Here is a 22,311-nt window from a genome sequence, read left to right on the forward strand (position 1 = left end):
ACGGCGAGAACTCCGCGGTTTACCGGCGGATAAACAGCTGCTGGCGGAGAGGGTCGTCCGCGGGTCACTGTACCACGAGCAGAAGACCCGCTGCGGGACCGAGCGCGTCGTCTAGCTGATACGTAGACAGCGACGTGATCTTCGAAATGCCCAGGGGGGGGAACCCGGTGAAGCGCCATCCCCAGCACCTACACCCGCCACGCCCACCTCCGCACCGAAGTGCAGTCAGGGACGAAGTGGACGACAGAGGGCTCAACAAGCACCTGGGCCCAGCGGAGGTGGATGACGACGAGGACCAGTACAGCCCACCAGAACACGTGCGCACAATCAGCCCCGTGAGTTTGATTCTGTTGCAAGTTTGCAGGGGCGGTGCTAGATGCTATCAATCAAGCGCTGGTATCGGTATCAGATCGATTCTAGTGCAACAGGGTCAATACTTAGTTTCTGTCCTCGAAGTTCAGTACTTCTAAACCGAATTGTTAATTTTTATTTTTTAAGAATGGGGGGAAAAAAACTTTAAACTGCACTCTAAAAAATGTCTGAACCATTCTGTTGAATGTCTTTATTTGTAGCCTTGAGCACACTGAAACAACAAGCTTGTTTGACGTTTGAACTTCTATGGAGACCAGTGCATTTAGATTCCAGTAAAAATCACTAAAATAGTATAAATAGTATGTGAATTGGTCGTGAGGTGCAGATATCACATAGACTGGTTTAAACACACTACTGCACAGGAGGTTTTGGTCCAGTTACACTTTACTCTGTTTATATTCTCTATACAGGTCTGGCTCCACAGAGTAGCTCAAGCCTTTTACAGCAGGTAGTGAGGTCTGTGGGAGCTACATCATTTTTTCTGTGCACATTGAAAACCTACAACAAAGCCCAAGCGTTCATGGCTATTCTTCAGTTTTCAAATTATCAGCAAAGACCATGCAGAGGTGTTTATTATTATCCCATATACTTTTGATGTTGGGGTTTAGTGGAAAGGACTTTCTGAAATTGATCGGCATGCCCTTGGATGTTCTTAGTATTTAGGTGTAGGTGGGCTTCATTGTTGCACACACATTGTCTTTGAACACAAATTTTCACAGTTGGATCCACTCTGTCAGATAAGCTAGCTTTTAAAAGAATGCCATCAGATTCCTGCATGCATTTAAACTGACCTCTGGCCAGTATTTGGGTCTCCAGTTCTTTATCTAATCTGTAGGAAATCTGCATAAGGATCAGTATCACTTATTCAATATTCTGTCCTTATCAGGAGGCTGTTTTATTGCTGGAGTTTGTTCTATTCACCAGAGTAGATTTGAAGGGATGGTCGACTGTAAGACCGGTGGCCATAGTTTCACTTTGAGCAGACAGATGAAAGGGTGTCACTGTCTTCTAATTGCATGCTGCAATGTCTTTGTTTTACAGCACACGGTGATGGAGGAAGTCTCCACATCAGTGTTGGCGACGGATGCCCAGATCAGAGAGATGGACGCCTGTTTGCAGAGGTTAAAGGAGCATGAGAGGGAAATGAAGAACAGTCTCATGAGCCAGTTCATAGCCATGAATGAAAGAATAGGACGTGACACCTCAAACTTGTGAAAGACTACTGTCCAAGTTTCCTTTGCCTTTGGCTCCTTCAGGCTGCTGACTGACTCGTTCTTGTGTGAATGGCACTTGTTCACCACTTGTCCAGTGCCTCAGCCCAAATTAACCTCAACTCTGTTCAGTTGTAGCTACTACTGATCCAGGTCATGTTCACACTTTTGTTTTCTGTGAATTGATTTCAGTCGTTAGTTAACCAGTACATATTTTTAGATGCATACTGTAATTCAATTTTATCGTACTAGCAAAGTAAACGTAGAAAATGAATAGCTGGTCTTTCTGGTTCTGCCTTTGCTTTTTGATAACACAGCCTACTGTGGAAGACTAAATAGAGTGGCTTTCTTTGTGTCAAAGAGTGCTGTGTGTTTTCTTTTCTTTTAAATTTCCCTGAGCGCTCTCACCTTCTGTGTAGCTGTGTGTAACTCAGATTTTCATCTTGTCTACAATTGACTAAGCAAGAATGTAAATGCAGTAGGCATGTTTGGCTTTTCTGAAAAATTCTTTTCTATAGAAATGCGGGTGGTTTGATCTACATTCCTCTTCACTCTCAGTGCTTTTGAACCTTTTAAGCTTCACCATCATGCTTCTGGGATCTGAGTTGTGTGAGTCTGAAAATCTGCATTTGGTGGATTAATACCTGCAGCGTGAACAGAAAATAAAAGATAGCTGAGTTAGTCTAGTGTCTGACACGCGGGTGGGTGTATTCCTCCACCATCCAGGCCAGACATGTTTGAGTGAACACTGAAATGTAACACAAAGTAGGAGTGCGCTCAGCTCCAGATCTTAAACATGTATCGCGTGCCCGGTCTTGACAAATATGAAAACAAACAGAATACAGGCACCAGATGGGAAACATTCATTTTTCTTACCAAATATTGAAAGCATATTTTGGCTGAGACATCATCAGGATAGTCTGATGTATAATAAGATGAAATAATATTTTAGAATATAGTATAATAATTGTATAGAAATATGAGGTGAGGTCCAATCAACAAAGAGGACACACCGGCACGATAGAGAGCAGGCTAACCACCCAGATGAGAAAACTGCCATGAAAGAACAAAACAAAAAACATCACGTCATCATCCACAGTTAAATACTACAATAAGTTATAGCAGAATAAAAGTCTAACAGACTTGTATGAAGCTTTATCCCAATATGTTTGTCTTTATTTTGAACCGACCAAAACAGAATCTCTTATGAAGCCAAATATGTGCTCTGCTTGTTGAAAGGTTTCACCCTCTTTCACAGGGTCGGTGATGGCAGGTGTGGACTCAACACGGAACCTGCTGCTCAGTCATTTCCTGCGATCTTGTGGAACTGTCGAATTACAGGTACTCCTCTGTAGGTGATGCTGTTTGGTGTAATTGAGGGCAGTTTTTTCCTCACTCTTATAGATTAAGCAGCCTTACCCAACAATGGATATTAAGAAGAACACGTGTACATATTGTGTGCTGGTTTGTGGAAACAGTGGGCCACACTCATTTGTAAAAGCAGAACAAATTGCAGCTGCTGCTTTGTGATGTGTTTGGAGGAAATGGTAAAAGCTTGTAATGTGATTTGACATTTACAGGACAACATGGGTTGTCACGAGCTTTCTGAGAAAGCATTGTTGTCATACATAAACCAGGTAGTAGTACCAAGAGGACGAGAAAAACCACTGTTATTTACTGTACATATGTACCACTGAAACCGTCGGTGGTAGAGCGCATCATAAGCAACGTGCCACAATGGGCACTGCAAGAAAAATAATAACTTTAACTGTCAGTTTAAAGTTTGAGGTTTATTAGAAATACCTGTTTAGCAATACAATTAGTTTTTAAAAAAAACAACTACTACACACATTTTAAATATTGAAAGTAAAAAATAATTTTCAGCTGCCTCCTCAGTTGCTGTTTCAGGTGTCATTCTTGGCTGACACGAAATTCCCGGTTGCGTTTCCTGCTCACAGCAATCCGGGAGAAAACGTGTCATTGAGGAAAAACACCTCTGCATTAATCAGTCGAACCACTTTTGCAGACCGGCGACAGAGTGTCACATGACCTTACAGGCGTTAGTTTCACTTTCTTCACTGATTCAACAGAAACAAAACCACAGGTCTGCCCTGCGTGGGCCGTGATGGTGAACAGCGAGACAGTAGCTGTTATCAAAATGGGTTTTCTCAGTGACTCAGCTGGGTATTTTTACCCCAGATGCTTTTATAGCGTTCTTTACTGCCACTGGTGTTTTGCTTTTACTGTTTAAACATGGTTTTTGTTCTTCGTGTGAGAGTTTTGAACTGACGTGACATGAATTCTGTCTTAAAAACATTTCAAGGTGACCTGCAGTGTTGAAGCGTAATGTCTGATGTGTGGAAGGAAGGAGGATGCCCCACCGGGCTGATGGGTCGGGGGATGTCTTGTGCGCCGTGGGATGGAAACGGACCCCATAACCAGCTGGGGCTCAGAATCACAGCTGCATTATGGGTTCCGTTACAATCCCACCCACAAACAGAGGGTTTCAGCAGGGCTGGCCTCAGGTCAACACGGCTAAAATAAAAAGAAAAAAAAGAACAAGTTAGAAACAGAAAGTAGGTGAATTTACATGATATGTTTGAGAGCAGTGATCAAACTCAGACGACCTGAAACGGAAAAACATGAGTGAGCTTTTCGATGCATTACTTCATGTTTGTTTTGCACTGACAAATGAGTAAGGTGCTTTTTAGTGATTTGAAATTGAGAATTGTGGCTTGTTTCCATTGTTGGGCTGCGCGAGCAGCTGAGGGTTTAGATGATTCAGTGGCAGTCGCAACACTAACTTCCGCTGGCTCGTTTTGTTCTGGTTTTTGGGCGCTGACACGACCTGATCTCAGACCTGCAGTGGTTCACAGTGGATCTGAATGGAAATTGTGTAACCTCCACCCTGATGTACTTTAAGTTATTTGGCTGAAATGTGAACAATTTAAAGAAAAAAAAGATGTATTTCATCAATGAACAAGTGAAAACCCACTTTGTGATACATTTCTTTTTTTTTTTCTTTTTTTTTTTTTTGATAAAGTTTGATCATTTTCAGCCATTTATTCCGACTCTCTAACTGCTGGTTTATGCTTCTGCAGAAGCAGACATTTAAGCCTATAAGGCGATCAGAGTCCAGTGTTCTTTATGCTGTAACATAAAAACAACCATTAAAATCACCCAGCCACTCAGGTCTAACTCGGTGATTTAAAAGTCCCACACAGATTCAGACCGATGCAAGGAGATTTAGTTTATCACTCCAAACACGACACACCTCCCAGTCACACAGCAGCTTGGCTCATTACAGTAGCTTAAAAAAAAATTACAGGCTCACCATTAAATTTGTAATAAAATGGACAAAGATGTTAGCGAGAGTTATGGGATACAAACTGCTTTTTACAGAAAACTCTTATTAACCAAAACTGGTTTCTGGAACTGATAATAGATGCTTTTGTAAAGTCTTCTGTTCTTTTAAGTTAGATAATTTACTGTGTTGCTGTCTGATTGAACGCTCTTAAACCAGAGTGCGTCTTAAAGAAATACTCCCCTTAAAGGTTTGGTCTGCTTGAGGGGGAAAGGTAGCAGAACAACTGTACGGCTTTCCTGAGAGGCAGGAGTCAGAAGAGGAAAAAGTCGTTTTTGTTTTGACCCAAATAAAGCATATATGTTAAAAAAACAACGTGAGGTTCAGCTTGTCAGCTTTAAATCCATATCCATATATCCAGATATTGAAAATAGACCCATCACTTACTGTAACTACAGTCATAAATAAGACTATATAGGTATTCTAGCTTGAAAAACCAGTTTTGTGTTATCAGTTGTCAGAAAGAAAAAGAAAGCAAACAACAGAGGGGGCGCGGGAGGTCAGTCTGACAAGGAAGAGCTGATAGAAACGATAAAAAGGAAGAAGAGAGCAGACGAGAAAACTTTAAGGAAGAGATTTCCATCGTGGGACTCTTCCTGTGAAGCCTGAAATATGCCTCACTCTGCCCTGTAATTAACAGCTAATCCAGGAAAACAAAAGACGAAGTCACTGAAAGAAAGATGCCTCGCAAAGGAGACAAAACAGCAGCAGCTCAAAGATACTTTCAGTTTGTCTTGTCGGCTTAAACCCCTGATTTAAACCTGACGACTTTGTAGCTCTTCTACAGTGTGTGGGAGAATTAAACAAACCCATCCGTTGCAATCAATTTAAAAAAAAAAAGCAAACTGTGTGTGGGAGGAATGTGAGGAAAGAGTTAAAGTTAAACTGAATAAGGAGAGAGAGAGGTGGAGCCATTCAGAAGCCAAGCAAGAGAATGAAAGCAAAGTGAGTGTACACAAGGAGCTGTCAGACACACGGCTCATCATTAGATTCAGTGTTGCTGAAATTTAAAAAGCTTTTACCTAAATGTCGAGCGGCTCACCTGCGCGTCTGAGTGCTGCGTCGTCCTCTGCAGTCCCGTCTGCCAACAGCTCTGGGACTCCAAACTTCCTCTTTAAATACTCCACAGATTCATTTCACTTTCACTTCTCCTGAGGGCAAAACTCCTCCTTTCCTTCCTTTATCCACTCCCACTGCCCCAACTCGCCTCTCGCCCTCCGCACAGAGACGGCAGCTGGTTTTCTTTATTTAAAATGCATTCTAGGCAAACAAAAAAACACCCACAATTGGTGTAAAAGTTCACTTTTATGTGCCTTTTCTATTTAAAATTGTTGTACAGTAAGCACAACCTCAGTGTATTTAAACTTTAACTGATTCAAATGCTTTCATTTCTCATGAAACAGCCATATGTTTTATACAATGTTTTATTGTCTGTAGTACATATAAGTGACACACGATCAGTTTTTATGACTTAAATACATTTATTTTCATTTTCATTCTCCTGTAGTGACTGTAAATTAACATATTTTTATATTTTATAAAGATCAGATTATTCAGATTAAAAAAATACAAGTTTAAGTGCATGTAGGTTTTAGTAGCTGATGTAATTTTTAAAAAGTCAGATTCATATCTTTCAAACAAATTAACTTTCTTTTCAGTGAAAACACTTCTATGGTGCTTAAAAAAAATAAAACTGGAAAAATCTGGATTATCCAGGACCAGAAGATATTCTACTTTTTACCTTTTTTTTTAATGCTGTGAGCCTACACAAGAAACGTTATTCTCTTTCACTTTGTTTTGGTGGATGGTTAAATCTCCACAACTTAAACCTACTCAGTCCTGTTTGGGTTAACAAATAGGGCATAAGAGTGTCGTAAATAAGTAAAGGTGCATTTTTAATTTAATCTCATGAACTGTTGTTGTAGATCAGGTTTTAACACCACGCACAGATAATCAAACATCATTTGTAAAATAATTATTGGACTCCGTTTTTTTTTTTTTTCAAATTTTATACAATAAAACAACATCTGATTGAAATTATACTCAATTGTTTCCACTGCAAGAGAATGCAGTGTGTATTATATTATATATCATTTTCACACTGAAAGTAGGGTAAGGAAATGAATCAGTCACTTTAAAAAAACCCAGTCATAATTAGAATCTGAAACACAATATATGAGAGATATAGTTCTTTATGTGACTCATTTCCTTACCTTACTTAAATGATATATAGTTTAACCAGTATGTAACCATTAAACATGTCAACTGTATACCCATTTGTTTATTCCAAAGACTACATAAAATGCATTATTAGTTTTCTACAGCTATGAGTAGCCGTAGTAATGACTTAATACTCATAATAGTAGTGACAACAAAGGTGGTGTTAATTGTAACTATTAAAATGGGCTAAAATCAGTTAATTTGGAAAGTTTAATATTGCATTGTAATATCGTAACCATTGTTTTATCTGTGTATGGTTTGGGTATGTCTCACAATGTCGGTAGAATGCTGCTGAAAAGGATGTAACATGAACATACAAATAAGCTTAACCCTTTCAAACGTGTTCTCATCTGAAGGTTTCTTGTAACCAGAGTGAGCCTTTGTACCCGACGACGGTCACTCAGCATTAAAGGAGGCATTGTGGGAGTTGTATCGCCTATTTTTACAATTATTTTGGAACAAATGAAAACCTTAAACAAAAACAAAAAAAAAACAGCCTCTGCCATAACCACTGCACCCTTACCAGAAGTAGTAGGAGAAGTCACAGAAGTGACTTTAAGTACAAATGGTGGCTTTATTTCACAGATCGGGGTTCGGTTTCACATGTAAAACCTTCATCTATCCATTGTACTAATTGAGGCATGTAAACTGACTCTTTCCTGTGTGTTAATTACAAACGTCTGCGTGCGACATGATGGATGAACCGAGGGCAGGTGTGACCAACAGAGTGTGACCGGACAACTCCCATCAGACAGTCTGCGTTTCAGCCTGGAAAGTCCGGGAGATTCAGAGGAATACCTGATGCTCTCTGGAGACCTTCAGCAGATAGGAAGATGTGGAGGTAGGCGGAGAAAGGGTGGTGGCTTTCTATGTGATGGTGGAAACCACGGTCCTCGAAGCAAGATTGGACTGAGTGGCAACAAACAGAGCTTCTCTGGAAACTCTAGGTGGGCAGATCCATCCAAATGTTAACACTATACCCGCACAGATGGAAAAGAGTATTGATCTGATACTAAGTTCACTGAATTGTGTTAAACTATTTTATTAAAAGGATTTAGTGGTCATTAAAATGTGTTCAGAATTTGCAAATTGAGGATTTCTTAAATTATGACACACTGCTCTCCCCTAAATAAGCTGTGTTTACAGGTTGAAGTATCAGTACCTGTGTTTATATCGGCAATACTGGCCCTGTATTTGATAGGTATCAGATTGATACCAGAATTTGCAGAATCACACAGGACTACTGGAAACCAAAATAAATGTCATGATGCTTTGGTGTGTGTGTGTGTGTGTGTGTGTGTGTGTGTGTGTGTGTGTGTGTGTGTGTGTGTGTGTTCTCCTTAACTTTACAGCATGTACAGATTGATTAATATTCTCTGTCCCGATGCAAACTGCAAAGAATTACTTTGAAAGGCTTTTAACTGTTTGATACATTAAGTTTTGAAGTTGGATGTTTAGTTCCAGTTCTTCAGTGCAACCTACTCAGGTCAGCTAAGTATATAAATGTACAAATTTTAAACAATTCTTCAAATCAGATTGAAAAAGAATATTTCGTATAGACCCCTTTGACCTCTTTATCAAACATAAAATTAGAAATTAATCTAAAACAAGCCTGTTTTTAAAGTCTGACTTAAATGGAGTAAATTGAGTGGATGATGATATAAAGTGTGTAGAAACTGGCACACAGATGGCCGTCAGCTCTCGCTACTAACGAAGTTGAAATGAATGGGTCTGCTTCACTGCTTCCCTACATTAGATGAACAGAAACTAAATGGTCGGTTTAGAACAGACAGTTTCTCATCTACAAGCTGCAGCACATCCTTTTCTTTTCTCTTCCCTCAGGTAACATGAGAACATGCAGGGCACAAGTTACTAGATAAGGATTCTTTAAAGTTTTAGCAAAGTTGTTCAATTAAACAAAAACAGACCACAGCCACTTATGGAAAAACATGCTTTATTACTGGACATTTTTCATCTTGAAATGGACACAGCAGGGTTCAAATACTTTGAAACAACATGAAAAGCACTGGATATTTTCATGACACAATCACCCGTGCACTTATTGAAATGCTTTAATTCAGTCCTTCACATTTAAAACAGACTATGCATAGATGACACCGGCAGGAAGACTAATGGATCACTGGAAGAGTGGAGTTTGCGAGAGGTTGATTTTTACAGACTACTCTAATGAGAAGTGTGGGTGTGCGTCAAATACAGCTATCAGATGATCTGGCAAGTAGTGTTTTTGCATAATGTCTGTTGGAAGGATTCTCCATCAGAAGACAAGCTTCTCCTTAAAAGAGACGTTTCTCGTAACTGTGGGAGAAAGAGTATGAGAAGAAAAGATCACACGACTTATCCACGATACTCCCTGAGGTTTCCTGTTAAGACAGACACAGCAGTAGCCTGATTACAGGCGCTAAAGAGGAAGTTTAACTGAAGGCTTGTGTGGTTGTGGTAAGACATGAAACTAGGAAATTTGAAGACCATGAAATATGAAACTGAGGAAAACCCATGTCTGTGTGCGTGTGTACCTGTGCAAGCTGTGGACTCCGCCTTCTTTCTGAGCTGATGTTGTTCTCTTTTCAAATTTCAGGTCTCCAGAGTACATCATGGCTCTGGAGAAGGAAAAAAGAAAACAGCTGTTAGATGACAGCAGAAATGGTGAGAAATTAAGTACAATATAAAACTTAAGGAAATAAGAATAAAGCTGGACATCAAATTTCTGTGAAATACAAGATAATGGCCAAGCTATAGAACTTGTAATACACCTGACTGTACTTGGTCAGCCACATCACACTAATGTGATTTACAAAATGTGTCAAGTACATCAGATTCAAACTTCGTAATGAATTCCTTTCCCCCCCCCTATAACTGTCAATGTATTTGTCGTCAAAAACATTTCTGCAAAAAAATAAAAAAAAAATTTGTTGGGCACCACTTTGGTCCCCAATCTTCCCCCACACTCTCTCCCAGCTGCCCTGTCTACTCCCTGCTGTGCTATCTGATAAAAGCAACCAAAAAAAAAAAAAGTTCAAAAACCTTTCTGTATGATGTACAAATGAAAGTGTTTATTTAGACAGTAAAATTCATACTGCATATCGATCATGATTTATGCTTCAAATATCACTGGACATTTAATCACTTTTTTTATTGGCTTGCTTCTGAGTATTTAAACATTCATTTTTCTTCTCGTGTGGCTGTTTGAGTTCTCTCAGAGTGCAGCGTTAACTCTGACAGGTTTGTGTTTTTACCTGAGTTGGGTTAGGCTTTTAGCTCCGATGTCCTGGCAGGAGTGCTGAATGCCAGCGAGCAGGTAAGGAACAAACTTGTGGATGGAGCCTTTGTCCTGCACAGCTCCGGAAACACCCTGAGCGACTTTAATCTTATCGTTCTCACTGGGAGGGGAGAGGAGGGAGAAAGGAGTGAGTAGTGTGGAGAGAACCCCTTGTTAGGCAACCTACTGCTCACTGATAGCATATCAACTTCAACAGCCTGTTTAGACCAGTTTGTTCAGTGAACATCTTTGTAAGCTCGTTAGAGGTTGTCTATTAGATGAAGGTTTTTTTTTTTTGTTTTTTTTTTTAAAGTGAAATGCCAGTGCCATACTTTTCTAGCAGGCTCATCATTCTTTACCACCACATAGCAGTACAACAGCTGTGTTCTGCAAACCACTGAAAATGAAATGAGGAAGTGTTGTCTGCTGGGGAAAACTGGCAAAGAAAGGCCCAACAACGTGACAGGCAGACTGGCTGTGTAAGGTGGACAGCCCCTTGTTGTATTACGGATACCTGAAGTATCTGGTCTGGGACCCCAGGTTTTTGTCCATGGCGTCCAGGGAGCCCATGCCACGGTATTTCTTCAGCCTGATGCCATCAGAGAAGAAATATTCACCAGGAGCTTCACTAGTAGCAGCCAGCAGAGAACCCATCATCACTGGACACACAGAAAAAGAAAGTTACTGAAACATTTAACTCTATCATATATATAAAAAAAAAAGTCAAAGATAAAATTGTGCCGAGATTACAACGAGGTGATTGATTTTTTTTTAAAAATTTGCTCTTTCCACAGTCAGACTTTACCTTCTCACTAACTGTAGGGTGCAGTTAGTATTAGAGATAGATCGGTCCGTTACTGACCTAAATTACTGGATCGGATATCGGAGAGAAATAAAAAACGTAATCCGATCCGAAGTATCACAAAGTCACCTCACAAAAAGCGCTACTTGGCGCATCGGAGCAGTATGTGTCACGTGACAGAGCGGCTGTTGTCTGCGAGACCTGTCGGCGGTCTGGTGGAGTATTTGGAGCCTCGCTACATGCTTCCTAACCGCGGCATTTCATCTCGGCCAAAACTATCCCAGAGAAGTAAAGCAAGTGTGTAAGTTCATGCCTAAATGTTTGCATAGTATTTCCACGTTAAGCTTAACAACTGATATATTGAGCCACAGCTGGACTGGCGATCGGAGTTCCATACTGAGGTGAAAAGGAAGCGATTTGTCCCGTACTTCAGCTAGAATTAAAAAATCAACACTACTTCTCTCATTCACTTCCCCTCCCTCCCCTGTTATTACTTCAAGCATGAAAATGATCAATGATCAGCTGATCGGCTTTTCTGCCACAAGTCCACTCTTTCTCGTTTGTTTATCGCCCACTTTGTGCTAGAAAGAGGAGACCGGCGGATAAACAACAGCAGCATGTTTAAGCGTGATAAGCTGCTGTTAGAATGTATTTAATATTACTTTCTAGTGTCAGCTGAGGTTTTGGTGGAGCCACGGCTGTAAAAGCTGCTGGTCACGATATCGGTTTGGATATGTGGTGAGAGGGAAACATGAAGATGGAACTAGGAGATGTTCTTACTAAATCATCAGAGCTGAGCAGGGTGATGGAGAAACAGGTTTACCTTTTAGGTGACATGAATGAGTTGAAGGGAAGTTATGAACTGTTTCTGAGAGACAAATAACACCAGGATCCTTTCCTACGTAGCTGACGGCTGGTAACTGTGCAGGGGCGGGTCTAGCAAAGTTTTGTCGGGGGCCAGGGGCACAAAGAATATTTTTCTTTGTTATGTCATTTAAAAACTTTGAATAAATAATTATCTGAATCTTACAACAAAAGTGGTCATCTGATTAAATGTATAGAAATCCATTATTGTATATAGTAACTAGTAAGTCTAATATACACTTTAGTAAGTTATAGTACTTTTTCCTTTGGGAAGGTACCATCTGTGCAGTCTGCAATTCTGTTGAAGAAAGATGCTGAATCTATTTAATTATTGTAGAAAAATAAGTGATTTCTGTGCATTTGTTTTACACTTGCATTAAATTAAAGTTGATTACATCGATTAAGGGGCGGGGGGTGGTTCTCTAATATTTTTTCTGGGAGTTGGCAACCCTATTAGTTAGGTAGGCAAGTACTCTTTAAAATACCAGAATAGGGAGGATGGTGTAGGTTTAAATTTATTAGATTGATCAGTGTTGCTGAACTATAACATGTTTTGGGTGGAGTGTATTTTTTGCATACAGGTATAACAGAATAGCTTCAGTCTCTTGTTTTTTTTTAAAACTTGAGTATGAACTTATACAAAATGCAGCAAGATATTTATAAAAAAAAAAAAAAAAAAAGAAATCCGTTATTGATTACAAAATACGCTATATCGGATTCATATCGGTATCGGCAGATATCCAAATTTATGATATCCGGTATCGGACATTAAAAAGTGGTTTCGTGCCATCTCTAGTTATTATGTTGCATCTTAAAATTCTTTAATCAGTTCTTCAGTAATAAAACAAGAAGATAAAAATCAAGTTTTTCTTTCTCGTTCGACATGGCTTCAATGCATGTTCACCTGATGATCAAATCCATACCTGTGGATGCTCCAAGTGCTAGGGCCTTTGCGGTGTGGCCAACGGTCTGGATGCCGCCGTCAGCGATGACCGGAACGCCAAAACGCCTGGCATACTCTGAAACCTTATAGACAGCTGTGGCTTGGGGTCTGCCACATGCCAGCACTGTCGAGGAGAGAGGAGGAAAAAACAGATGAAGGTGGATTAAACAGGTACACAACTGAGAAAGGTGCCCTGTAAAGAACCTCTGTACTACTGTAAATACACAACTCGAGCCAGATGCACCAACTTGTCTTGACTAAGCTTGATCCTGAGGTTTCAGCTAATATGAGCCTTTTAAAAATCTTATGCAGCTTGAAACCACCAAACCAAGCACAACTCAGCTATCCACATTAATGTATTGTGAGTAAACCTAGCAGTATGCGCCATCTTGCTAATGTGTCCTTTAGCAGCAAGCTCAGGCTGATAAAACCTTATGAAAAGTAATTTTGTCATTAAAATAAAAAACAAATTGAATTCAATTCAATCTGTAAACAATGTAGGGGATTGCTTCAGTCGGTTATTTAAAAACGCAGAATGTTGTCTTCAGTGACAGAGGCTGTGTGATGATGGCCAACATTTTTACTTTACACCTGCTCTTCACTTGTTGTATGGAGAACTAGCTTTAAGCTTAAGTGGTTGAAGTTGCTTAAAAATCAGCCGATAACACCACGGTATGACATATTTAGCTAAAGAACTGGCCTCAGTTTGGAAGATTCAGCTTTTCCATCATTTAGCCATTGTTCTTTCATATGTCTGACAGTTTGAGAAGGCAAGAGGAAAGAAATCTCCACTGACTAATAATAGGACAAACTGTTCAACGTTTAGAAAAAAGAAACAAAGTGAATGAGCAGACAAACTGGGAACATGTCTGTTATGTTTGTTAAATGTGAAAATGAGGAAGTTAAATTTGTCACATCAGCAGAGAAATACCACACTGCTCTAAGAATCAAACTCTCATAATACACGCTGCCTGTAGCTGCAGAGGACTCTTCAGTGGATTTCAAAGCCATTTTTCAAAAGATCAACTACTCTAATATTAAGCAACAGAAGTAAAGTGCCAAAACACAAATATCCCAACATTCCAATTCCTTTTATTAAACCGCTGAACTCGTCATTTCCTTCCAACTCAGGACTGCAAGGTACTTACCAGCACTAATGATTCCAGTGTTTCCCCACACAGACTTTAGTTGGGTGGGCCAGCAAGGTATATTTACTGCCAACCAGGTTTTGGTTGTTCAATCTATCCGGGTTGCCGTTGTTGCAGCCCTCGATATCAATCAGCTGCAGCCCTCGATATCAATCAGCTGCATCCCTCTACAGAGGATCTCGGACTCTATCTTGGACTGCAGCTGGCGAAGAGAGTGCTTCTGCTGCAAGCTGGAGAACCACCAAAACCACAGCCTCCAGCAGGTGAACAACTAGAAAAACTGCCAAGCTCACCAAGGCTGCGGAGCGGAAGGACTCATGTCCCCAGCTTAAGACCAAGACGAGTAAAAATCTAGTGCTCAATAAAGTGGCAGTTCTTTAATCTGATTATGTGGGGAAATACTGGATCCCTATTTATTTTCTACTCTGCTTCTATTCAGTGAAAAACACAAAAACGTTTCAGAGGGAACTGTTATCATATGCAATGGCCGTACTCTAAAACAGTGAAGCTCAATAGGTTCAAGCTACAAATCTTTACTATTCTACTCTGTTTTGACTCATGAAAAGCAGGGTCAAAGCAGAAACGAACCCACAAAGCAGGTGAGTGCAGATTAATTTTCAGCCAAAAACAGTGGCAGCGACTTCTTTAACATCTTTCCCCACATTGTAGACAAAGGTGATTAATTCTTATCATTTATATCCTTAAGCAAAGTCTGTCCCAACCAGCACACAAACATGACCACAAGTGCTGAACAGAGACACCCTGTGGTAGCTAGTCACACCATCTAGTAATCCTCTGCTTTTTATTTTGTTCCAATGTTAGGAATGTGTGTTAGACATGGATGAGACGCCTAACACAATAAGCAGTGGCCTTTGAACCCAGCCACTATCTCACCAATAGTATCTTTACATTTGTGTCTCAATCTGATGGCTTCAAACAGAAATCAAAAGGTCAGGAAAGTGGGTGGAAGAAGAGCAACATTCACTCAGCATTAGGGATGGGTATCGTTTAGGTTTTATCCGATACCAGTACCAAACCGGTACTTTTGAAACGGTGCCGGTGCTTAAAGAATGGAGAACACAAAATTGGTTCAAAAACCTCTCATGTTCAGCTGGGTTTTTTTGTAAAAAAAGATAACAACGTTAGCCTTTTCTGCAGCTATAGGGGATTTATGGTATCACTCTTGGCTGGAAGTGATACCATACTTTTTCAATGGAAAAAAAAAACAAACTTTGTCCAAAGACCTCTCGTGTTTAGCTGTTTTCCACTTTTTCTTTGGTCATTTTAGCCTTTTTGGCCAGGGTGAAGGGAGTATCTGCCATCAAACAAGAAGACAGCCGCATGTAACTACGAAGGTGTTTGCTAGTTCACCTTACATGCATTAATTCAATAACGTGGTTAGTTTACACACAGACAACATTAAGCTACTCACGCAGAGAATAACGGCTGCTGCCATCATCATCCGTCATCATTTCTGCTACACTGGCAGGGCTAGGGGCCAGGACTCTTGGGGTTTTTGGGGGATGTTGCTAACTCCGGGTCCGATAACAGGCAACCCACGTGCAGTAGATGTGCACGGTGTGAGGTCTCGCAGCAAGCTATCAAAAATGGCGCATTTCTTGGCTTTTAACAAAATGCTATATGTCGCCAGGTGTTTGATCAGATTCGAGGTGTTACCTCCTTTGCACGGTATCACCTTAAAGCACTTGTTGCAGGCTGCTGAGTTTGCATCTTTTGCTGTGAAGTACAGCCAGATGTTGACCGCTTCGCCTTGGGCATTTTTAATCTGTAGCTCTGCTCTAAAAGAACGTACGTACCTGGGCCCGCCTACTGCGCTTGCAAAGATAAAATGATTGGCTAGAATCCAAAGTGTATGACATCTCAGGAAGAAGAAAAAAAGCACCGAAATAAAGCACAGAAATGTGCGCTGCTTTTCGGTCTGGTTATTACCGTTTATGTCAGAACCAGTGCCATAATGGCATCGGATACCAGTACCCATCCCTACTCAGCATAATCGACAAATTAGTGTGGACACACGAACAAGCAAAAACCCCAAAACCCCAAAGGCCAACTTCTAAAACTCTAGTACACCTACAGATGCAAAGCTGAACCCCAATTAATGCAGCAGGCTGTGGGGGTGGGTGGGGTGGGGGGGGGAAGACACACTGTGATGATGGAGCCAAACCGAGCCTAGTGCACACCAGCAGGGGAACTTACTGGAGTATCCCGTAACAGTGGTTGGGGTTTTGGGGCTGTGGAGCTTTATAGCTGGTGGTACACTGAGGGGAGCTGACACACGCACGCACGCACGCACGCACGTACCAGGATGAGAAGTAGGGGAGAGAACAGGAGGCAGACAGAAATGAAGGCAGAAGGTAAGAAGATGGCAAGATGAAGATGATAGCAAAACAGAATACAAGCAAAAGGAAATGAACAAGAAATGCCTAATGATATCACAAGAATCATAGTCAACATAGAGACAAGTGCAGTCAGAAACAAGGAACAGAGAGAGCCTCACTACAGCAGACAAACAAAACTCATAAAAGTGACAGACTGATTCAGTTATAACATTTAAACTGAGTTTAACCCTTTAAGACCTACCATAGAACCAAGTCCGCCAGAGCTTATATTATATTTTTACATGCTGTGGAGCCATTTTTGGGAGCATTTCAAGTTGCTATACATCAATACAACCATTATAGCCCAAACTTTAATAATATGTCTGCATTAGGTGCATAGTAATTACATAAATTGCAAAAAAGTGCAATAAACTACAAAAAAATTGAAAATCGTTTTTGTTTTTTTAACATATATTTCTAGTTAGAGAAATTTAAGAGGCTCATCCCTCAAAACTGTAAATACAAAAAAGTTGCACAAACTAGTTTCCCACCACAGGAAATTTATTTTGAGTGTCTTCATAGTTTTATTTTTGAAATACACCAATTTTTATACACTGCAGGAAAAACGAAAATAAATATTATAGTGCAAATTTGCAAAATAACAGCATATGCATCAAAATAAACTATTTCCAGCAGTGCAATATGAGTCCTAAGCATCCCAGAAACGACACAGAAAGTCATAAACTCAAACATAACTTTTTAAAACACAAGTATAGGCTCATAAGGCCCCGATCGTAAAAAAACTACATTTCCGCAAAATGACGTCACTTCCGGTTTCGGGCAGGTCATGCGGTCATGTGATAGTTCGCGCTGATGGACGTAGGAAGTGTTACAAACAGCTGATCGGATCGGCGAAGCGTGTTTCTGGAATATCATGTTTTTGTTGCTGCAAGTGATTTTTATGCAGTTTTTGCAAAGCTATATGTGGGAGGAAACTGTGACCGAGGACAAGCTGATGGTATAAGATGTAAGTACAACTCCTCCGGTTTCATATGCAAAAAAAATTATTGCGCTAGCTTACGTGGTTGCAGAGCTACCGGGATTTAAAAATAGTTACGCAAAATGGAGCGTGCCCGCTCCGATCGGCTGTAAAGGGTTAAACAAAAAGCTTTCCTCATTTCCAAAAGGCAAACAGTCAGGATTAGAGCTGCAGCTAGCAATTATTTTATATTCTCCATATTCTATCAATCATTCAACCAATTAATCAAATAAGTAGTTGTCTCATTAACAAAAATATTTTGTAATTATTTATTTACAAAAATAAATCATTAGAAACATAGCAATATGTATGTATGTATGTTTAACCTTTAAGCCTCTATAGGAGCATGTGCTGTGTGCAATGAAGAAACACGAGCACATAAAAATTCTCAGATTTTCTGAGGCCCTGTGCTTTGATACTTTTTCTGCTGCAGAAAGCAGACCTTCAGATGAGTGACGTTAATAATAATAACAATAATAACAACAACTACTTATAATTCAGTGTCCAAGCTAATAATGCCAGGTCAGTGGCTGAGAGTTTTAGTGGCTTGTATATTCTTAGTGGCCTATATATATTAAGAAAAAGCTTTCATTTGTATTCATATATATTGGTACAATTTAAGTCGTAATTTATATTTTATATTAATCTAAATCTGCAGTATAACGTCACTTTAGTCTTGAAATAAATATGCTCTAGTACACCCCATACCCCCCTTTAGACGCACCCCTGTTGTTGCAGGTATTGCTGCCATATAAAGTAGGACAGCTGCTGTCAGCCTTCTGCAAGCTGCCTTATAAACATACCAGGTTCAGTCAGTCTGCACTCGTACGCTTTTTAACTTCTGTAGCTTTACTGTAGATTTTCATTGTAGCACCGCTGTTTGTTTTACACAAAGTTTGCATTTCTTTACATTGGAGTTTCCTGATCAGCTCGTACGTTTTTGTTTTGTTTTTGTTTTTTTAAATACCAATTATAGAATTTTCTTATCTAATCTAGTTTGACATATCAGGCCCAACAAAAACAAAACAAATAAAAAGGTATAAATCAATACAGTTCAAGCCATTAACATTGTGAAGCTTTTGTGGAAACCAAATTAAACAGCTTATCCAAACCAATCCCCATCCCAAAGTCTAACCTAATATTTAAAAATAAAATAAAAATAAAATAAAAATGTGATACTCAAAATTAGCCAGGTGCAAATGTTTTCAAGGAATTAAAATAAATGATAAAAGGCTGCTGCATCTATAAAACCTCACTAGCATACCCTCTGAGTCTGAATTGGATCTTTCAGCCAAAGTGATGTAGCTGGAGGGTGAAGAGCTTTCGAGGAACACTAAATTCTATGATGTGCCAACAAAAAGTCCAGTATGATTGAAGTGTAAGGCAGACGAGTTAAATCACAGAGAGGTAATACATCTGCCGCACAGGTCGAGGTTGTCAGAATATACTTTAGATAGTCTTGATTTTGACAAATACAATCTACAGGGTGGGCCATTTATATGGATACACCGTAATAACATGGAATGGTTGGTGATATTAAAGTCCTGTTTGTGGCACATTAGTATATGTGAGAGGGCAAACTCCTCAAGATGGGTGGTGACCATGGTGGCCATTTAGAAGTCGGCCATCTTGGATATAACTCCCCCCCCAAATAGGAAGAGGGCCATGTGACACCCACCCTGTATTTACTGTCTTAAACTAAGTAAGGAAGAGTCTTGCACATGAGGATGAGGTATGAATACTATCAATTACTTTTTCCAAGTAATCTTCCCCAAATTTAAGACCCAGTTCCTTTTCTCAACTGGAAGTGATCTTTTTGGTTGAGTAATTGGCCAGTGCAGTAATGAAAGTATATATTCATGAGATAAGAGCCTTACTGTGAGACTTCAACTCATATAAGTCCTCCCACAAATGCTTGGGGGGCTGACATGGAAACTCTGGGGAAGCAGAGGATGCAGTGTGTCTTATTTGAAAACAGCTGAATAAATATGAGGGCAAATTGTACAAAAGACATATCACTAAAAACTGAGAAAACTGTTGTCTTTCCAAAAAAATAAACAAATAAATAAATAAATTATAATGAAAACATTGACTCCTTTTCTTGCACATATATGAAAGGAAGAGGGGGGCTGATTATTACAGATTGGGGTCAGAGCAGAGGCAGAGACAAAATTAAGGTGGCACTGGAATTGATACCAAATTTAAAATAAATAAATAAATAAATAAAAAAATTTCCACGGAGGCAATTACAACAGGGTTATCACAACAAGGGATTAAACTTGATATGCACTCCTAAATACTTAAAGCCAGAAAAAGTTAGACGGAAAGGTAGCTCCGTTTTGTCTAAGCTCCTGTGTATCAAGGTTTATGGGAGAAAGAGACAAAATTTTAAAGTGATTCCATAATAGCAGATAGGGGAGTCGTTGGATTTGTAACATAATAATAATAAATCATCTGCATATATAGCAATCCTGTGCACTATGCCACAGGATTGCACTACACCACTACAAAGACGTTCTGAGAGGTGGCTGAGAGAGGCTCTACTGATAAAGTGAAAAGTAAAGGTGAGAGTGGGAAAGCCTGCCGTGTAACAAGTTTTAAGTAAAAGAATCTCAGTCTTAGTACAAAAGTGATGCTAATGGGGTGATGCTGATACTCTTCACCAAATCAATAAAAAAGGAGTGTATGAAAAGCAGGCTAGATTTAGTATCATGATTAAAGAAATAAATGAAAAATAAAACAAATACAAAAAGCTAAACAAAAACTGAGGAGTACCTCTCACCCCCACCCACTAGGCCCCATTCCCCCAAAAAAACAACAACTTCAACTTTCTAACCCAAACTCCTGCTACACAGTAATAGCAGCTCCACAGAACCATAACTTAAGTACTAAATAGATGTCCCAGTGTAAATAAAACATCTCAATGAACATTAGTTTAAAACCATAATCATGTACCGCATTGTCTAACTTAGAGGACAAGTTCACAAAGGATGACTTAAAGTCCACTAGCACTGCAGCTTTATGCCCAATTTGAGTAATCAGTGCAGAAACCATAATAATTGATTGTTATTTTCTATAATAAAATGAGGCTGCAGCATAAATGTTTCACAGCCTATGATGTACAAAGATGATCAGACATCAGATAGTAGAAAGGGTCAGAACTGTCAACAACAGTTACCCCTGAATGCAACAAATTGTCAAACTAAGCAACTGGAAATGCTCACGTTTCCATCAGGAATCTCATAAAGTACACAAAAATACAGAATTAATTGTCCTTCAATACGATATACTACACAGGGTGAAAGTTTAGGTTTCCATTCTTGGTTTGGTCCGTGCTTTAGGATTCAACAAGCAAAGCAGACTTTAAGTACTGTTTATTGCTGCAGAAGAACTTTACTGCTGCCATTTTGTAGCAGAAGCTGCTACACCATACAGATCAAAGGCTTCAGACTGGTTTAGAGCCGTTTTATAAAAGGAAGCAGGAAGTGATGTGCCTGTTGTCTGTACAGTTTTGCCTTCAGTCACTCACCTTCCTGCGTGATGCAGATGGAGCCGCTGCCCATCCCCACTCTCAGTGCATCCACTCCTGCATCAATCAGATTCTTGGCCTGAGCTGCAGTCACGACTGCCACAGACCGGGTGAGACACAGAGGGGGGAAAAAAAACAAACAAACAGTAATTTTCACCACAAGCAACAGATCAATGAGCAGCAAATACAATCAAAGACATGAATGTTCAACACTCAAGCCCACTGGCTGTGAACAAATGTAGGATGTGTCGCTCCCCCTTTGCACGATACGCCTTTATCATGGACCATTCTGACAAGTGCATACATAGAAAACAGCATCCATTCTATAGTGAACACTTTCTTTTTAGAAAATACTTTCTCTGAATACTTTACATATGAAAATATTAGTGTGTGTAAAGTGAAGTTACCATTGCCACCGATGACCTGCAGGTTGGGGTACTTTTCTTTAATATATTTGATCATATTGATCTGGAAGATCGAGTTGCCCTGAGAGGAGTCCTGGAGGTAGAGAGATGAAACATAACATGATCTTCCCATTCAAAGACATGAAGACTCACCCAGATTGAAGATAACCCCTTAACAACAAAAAACTGTGTATTCTAAACAATAATTGGCAGGTCTACTCTGTCCTTCATCCAAGCGACTGCTTTTTCTTTTCAGATTCCATGGTTATGCACACTGTTTCATTAAGTGGTTTTAGTTAAATATTTGTCAGTAGACCAAGGCAGGTCTCTTACTTGCATGACAAAACCAAAAATTGGTCCCAGTTTAAGCCCCGTCCCCAGTTTCAACACGACTTAATTTACCCCCAAACTCTGCACCTGAAACATTCCATGCCTTTAAAAAGCACATTAGAAGTCCTTACTAGTACAACCGCATCCACTCCGCTCTGCACCAACAGGTCCAGTCGGTACTTGTCGTCATCGTGTGTGCCGATGGCTGCACCACACAGCAGCTGTTTCCGAGAATCTTTGGAAGCTAAGGGGAAGTCTCTGTTCTTCTTCAAGTCTGTGCGAGCGATGATGGATACCAGGGACCCCTCTTCATTCACTATGGGCAATTTACCTGCAGGAGGAACCAAAGGCATGAAAGCATGCTCATGCTGTGCACTTAGAAGCAGCTTACCCTGTTCCTTGGTACATTTTTCCCCATCATAGGGCTTCGTGATAATAGCCAAAATTATGATCACGATTATTCAGATTT

General features: G+C 39.9%; 2 protein-coding genes across 3 annotated transcripts in view; one reads left to right on the plus strand and one right to left on the minus strand.

Annotated features, from left to right (window-relative positions):
• Positions 1 to 10,208, plus strand: LOC146550345 (uncharacterized). The gene is made up of 4 exons (XM_085261070.1): positions 1 to 335; positions 1,414 to 1,493; positions 2,842 to 2,924; positions 7,881 to 10,208. Exons 1-4 carry the CDS (start codon positions 147 to 149, stop codon positions 7,898 to 7,900), a joined length of 372 nt encoding a protein of 123 aa, XP_085117196.1. The 5' UTR covers positions 1 to 146; the 3' UTR covers positions 7,901 to 10,208.
• The window catches only part of impdh2 (IMP (inosine 5'-monophosphate) dehydrogenase 2), a 20,772-nt gene continuing 7,565 nt past the window's right edge, over positions 9,105 to 22,311 (minus strand). The window contains exons 7-15 of one of the 2 annotated variants that reach the window (XM_085261068.1): positions 21,974 to 22,173; positions 21,516 to 21,606; positions 21,109 to 21,204; positions 16,419 to 16,490; positions 13,034 to 13,177; positions 10,959 to 11,103; positions 10,422 to 10,565; positions 9,702 to 9,785; positions 9,105 to 9,483 (exon numbers count right to left, since the gene is read on the minus strand). In XM_085261068.1, the coding sequence (XP_085117194.1) occupies positions 9,462 to 9,483; positions 9,702 to 9,785; positions 10,422 to 10,565; positions 10,959 to 11,103; positions 13,034 to 13,177; positions 16,419 to 16,490; positions 21,109 to 21,204; positions 21,516 to 21,606; positions 21,974 to 22,173 (998 nt within the window). In that variant the 3' untranslated portion in view covers positions 9,105 to 9,461. The remainder of the gene's footprint in view (positions 9,484 to 9,701; positions 9,786 to 10,421; positions 10,566 to 10,958; positions 11,104 to 13,033; positions 13,178 to 16,418; positions 16,491 to 21,108; positions 21,205 to 21,515; positions 21,607 to 21,973; positions 22,174 to 22,311) is intronic. The other variant, XM_085261069.1, reaches the window with a different exon arrangement.

Source organism: Mchenga conophoros, linkage group LG20 (assembly GCF_057382185.1).
Source record: "Mchenga conophoros isolate Kocher_MC1m ecotype Shallow Benthic linkage group LG20, M_conophoros_male_GT1.1, whole genome shotgun sequence".
Taxonomy (NCBI): domain Eukaryota; kingdom Metazoa; phylum Chordata; class Actinopteri; order Cichliformes; family Cichlidae; genus Mchenga; species Mchenga conophoros.

Excerpts from the sequence above, each read along its gene's own strand:
- LOC146550345 (XM_085261070.1), top strand. The coding sequence starts at position 147 with ATGCCCAGGGGGGGGAACCCGGTGAAGCGCCATCCCCAGCACCTACAC. Across the intron at positions 1,494-2,841 it reads ATGGACGCCTGTTTGCAGAG|GGTCGGTGATGGCAGGTGTG; the intron begins GTTAAAGGAGCA and ends CCTCTTTCACAG. Across the intron at positions 2,925-7,880 it reads GTGGAACTGTCGAATTACAG|GTGTGACCAACAGAGTGTGA; the intron begins GTACTCCTCTGT and ends AACCGAGGGCAG.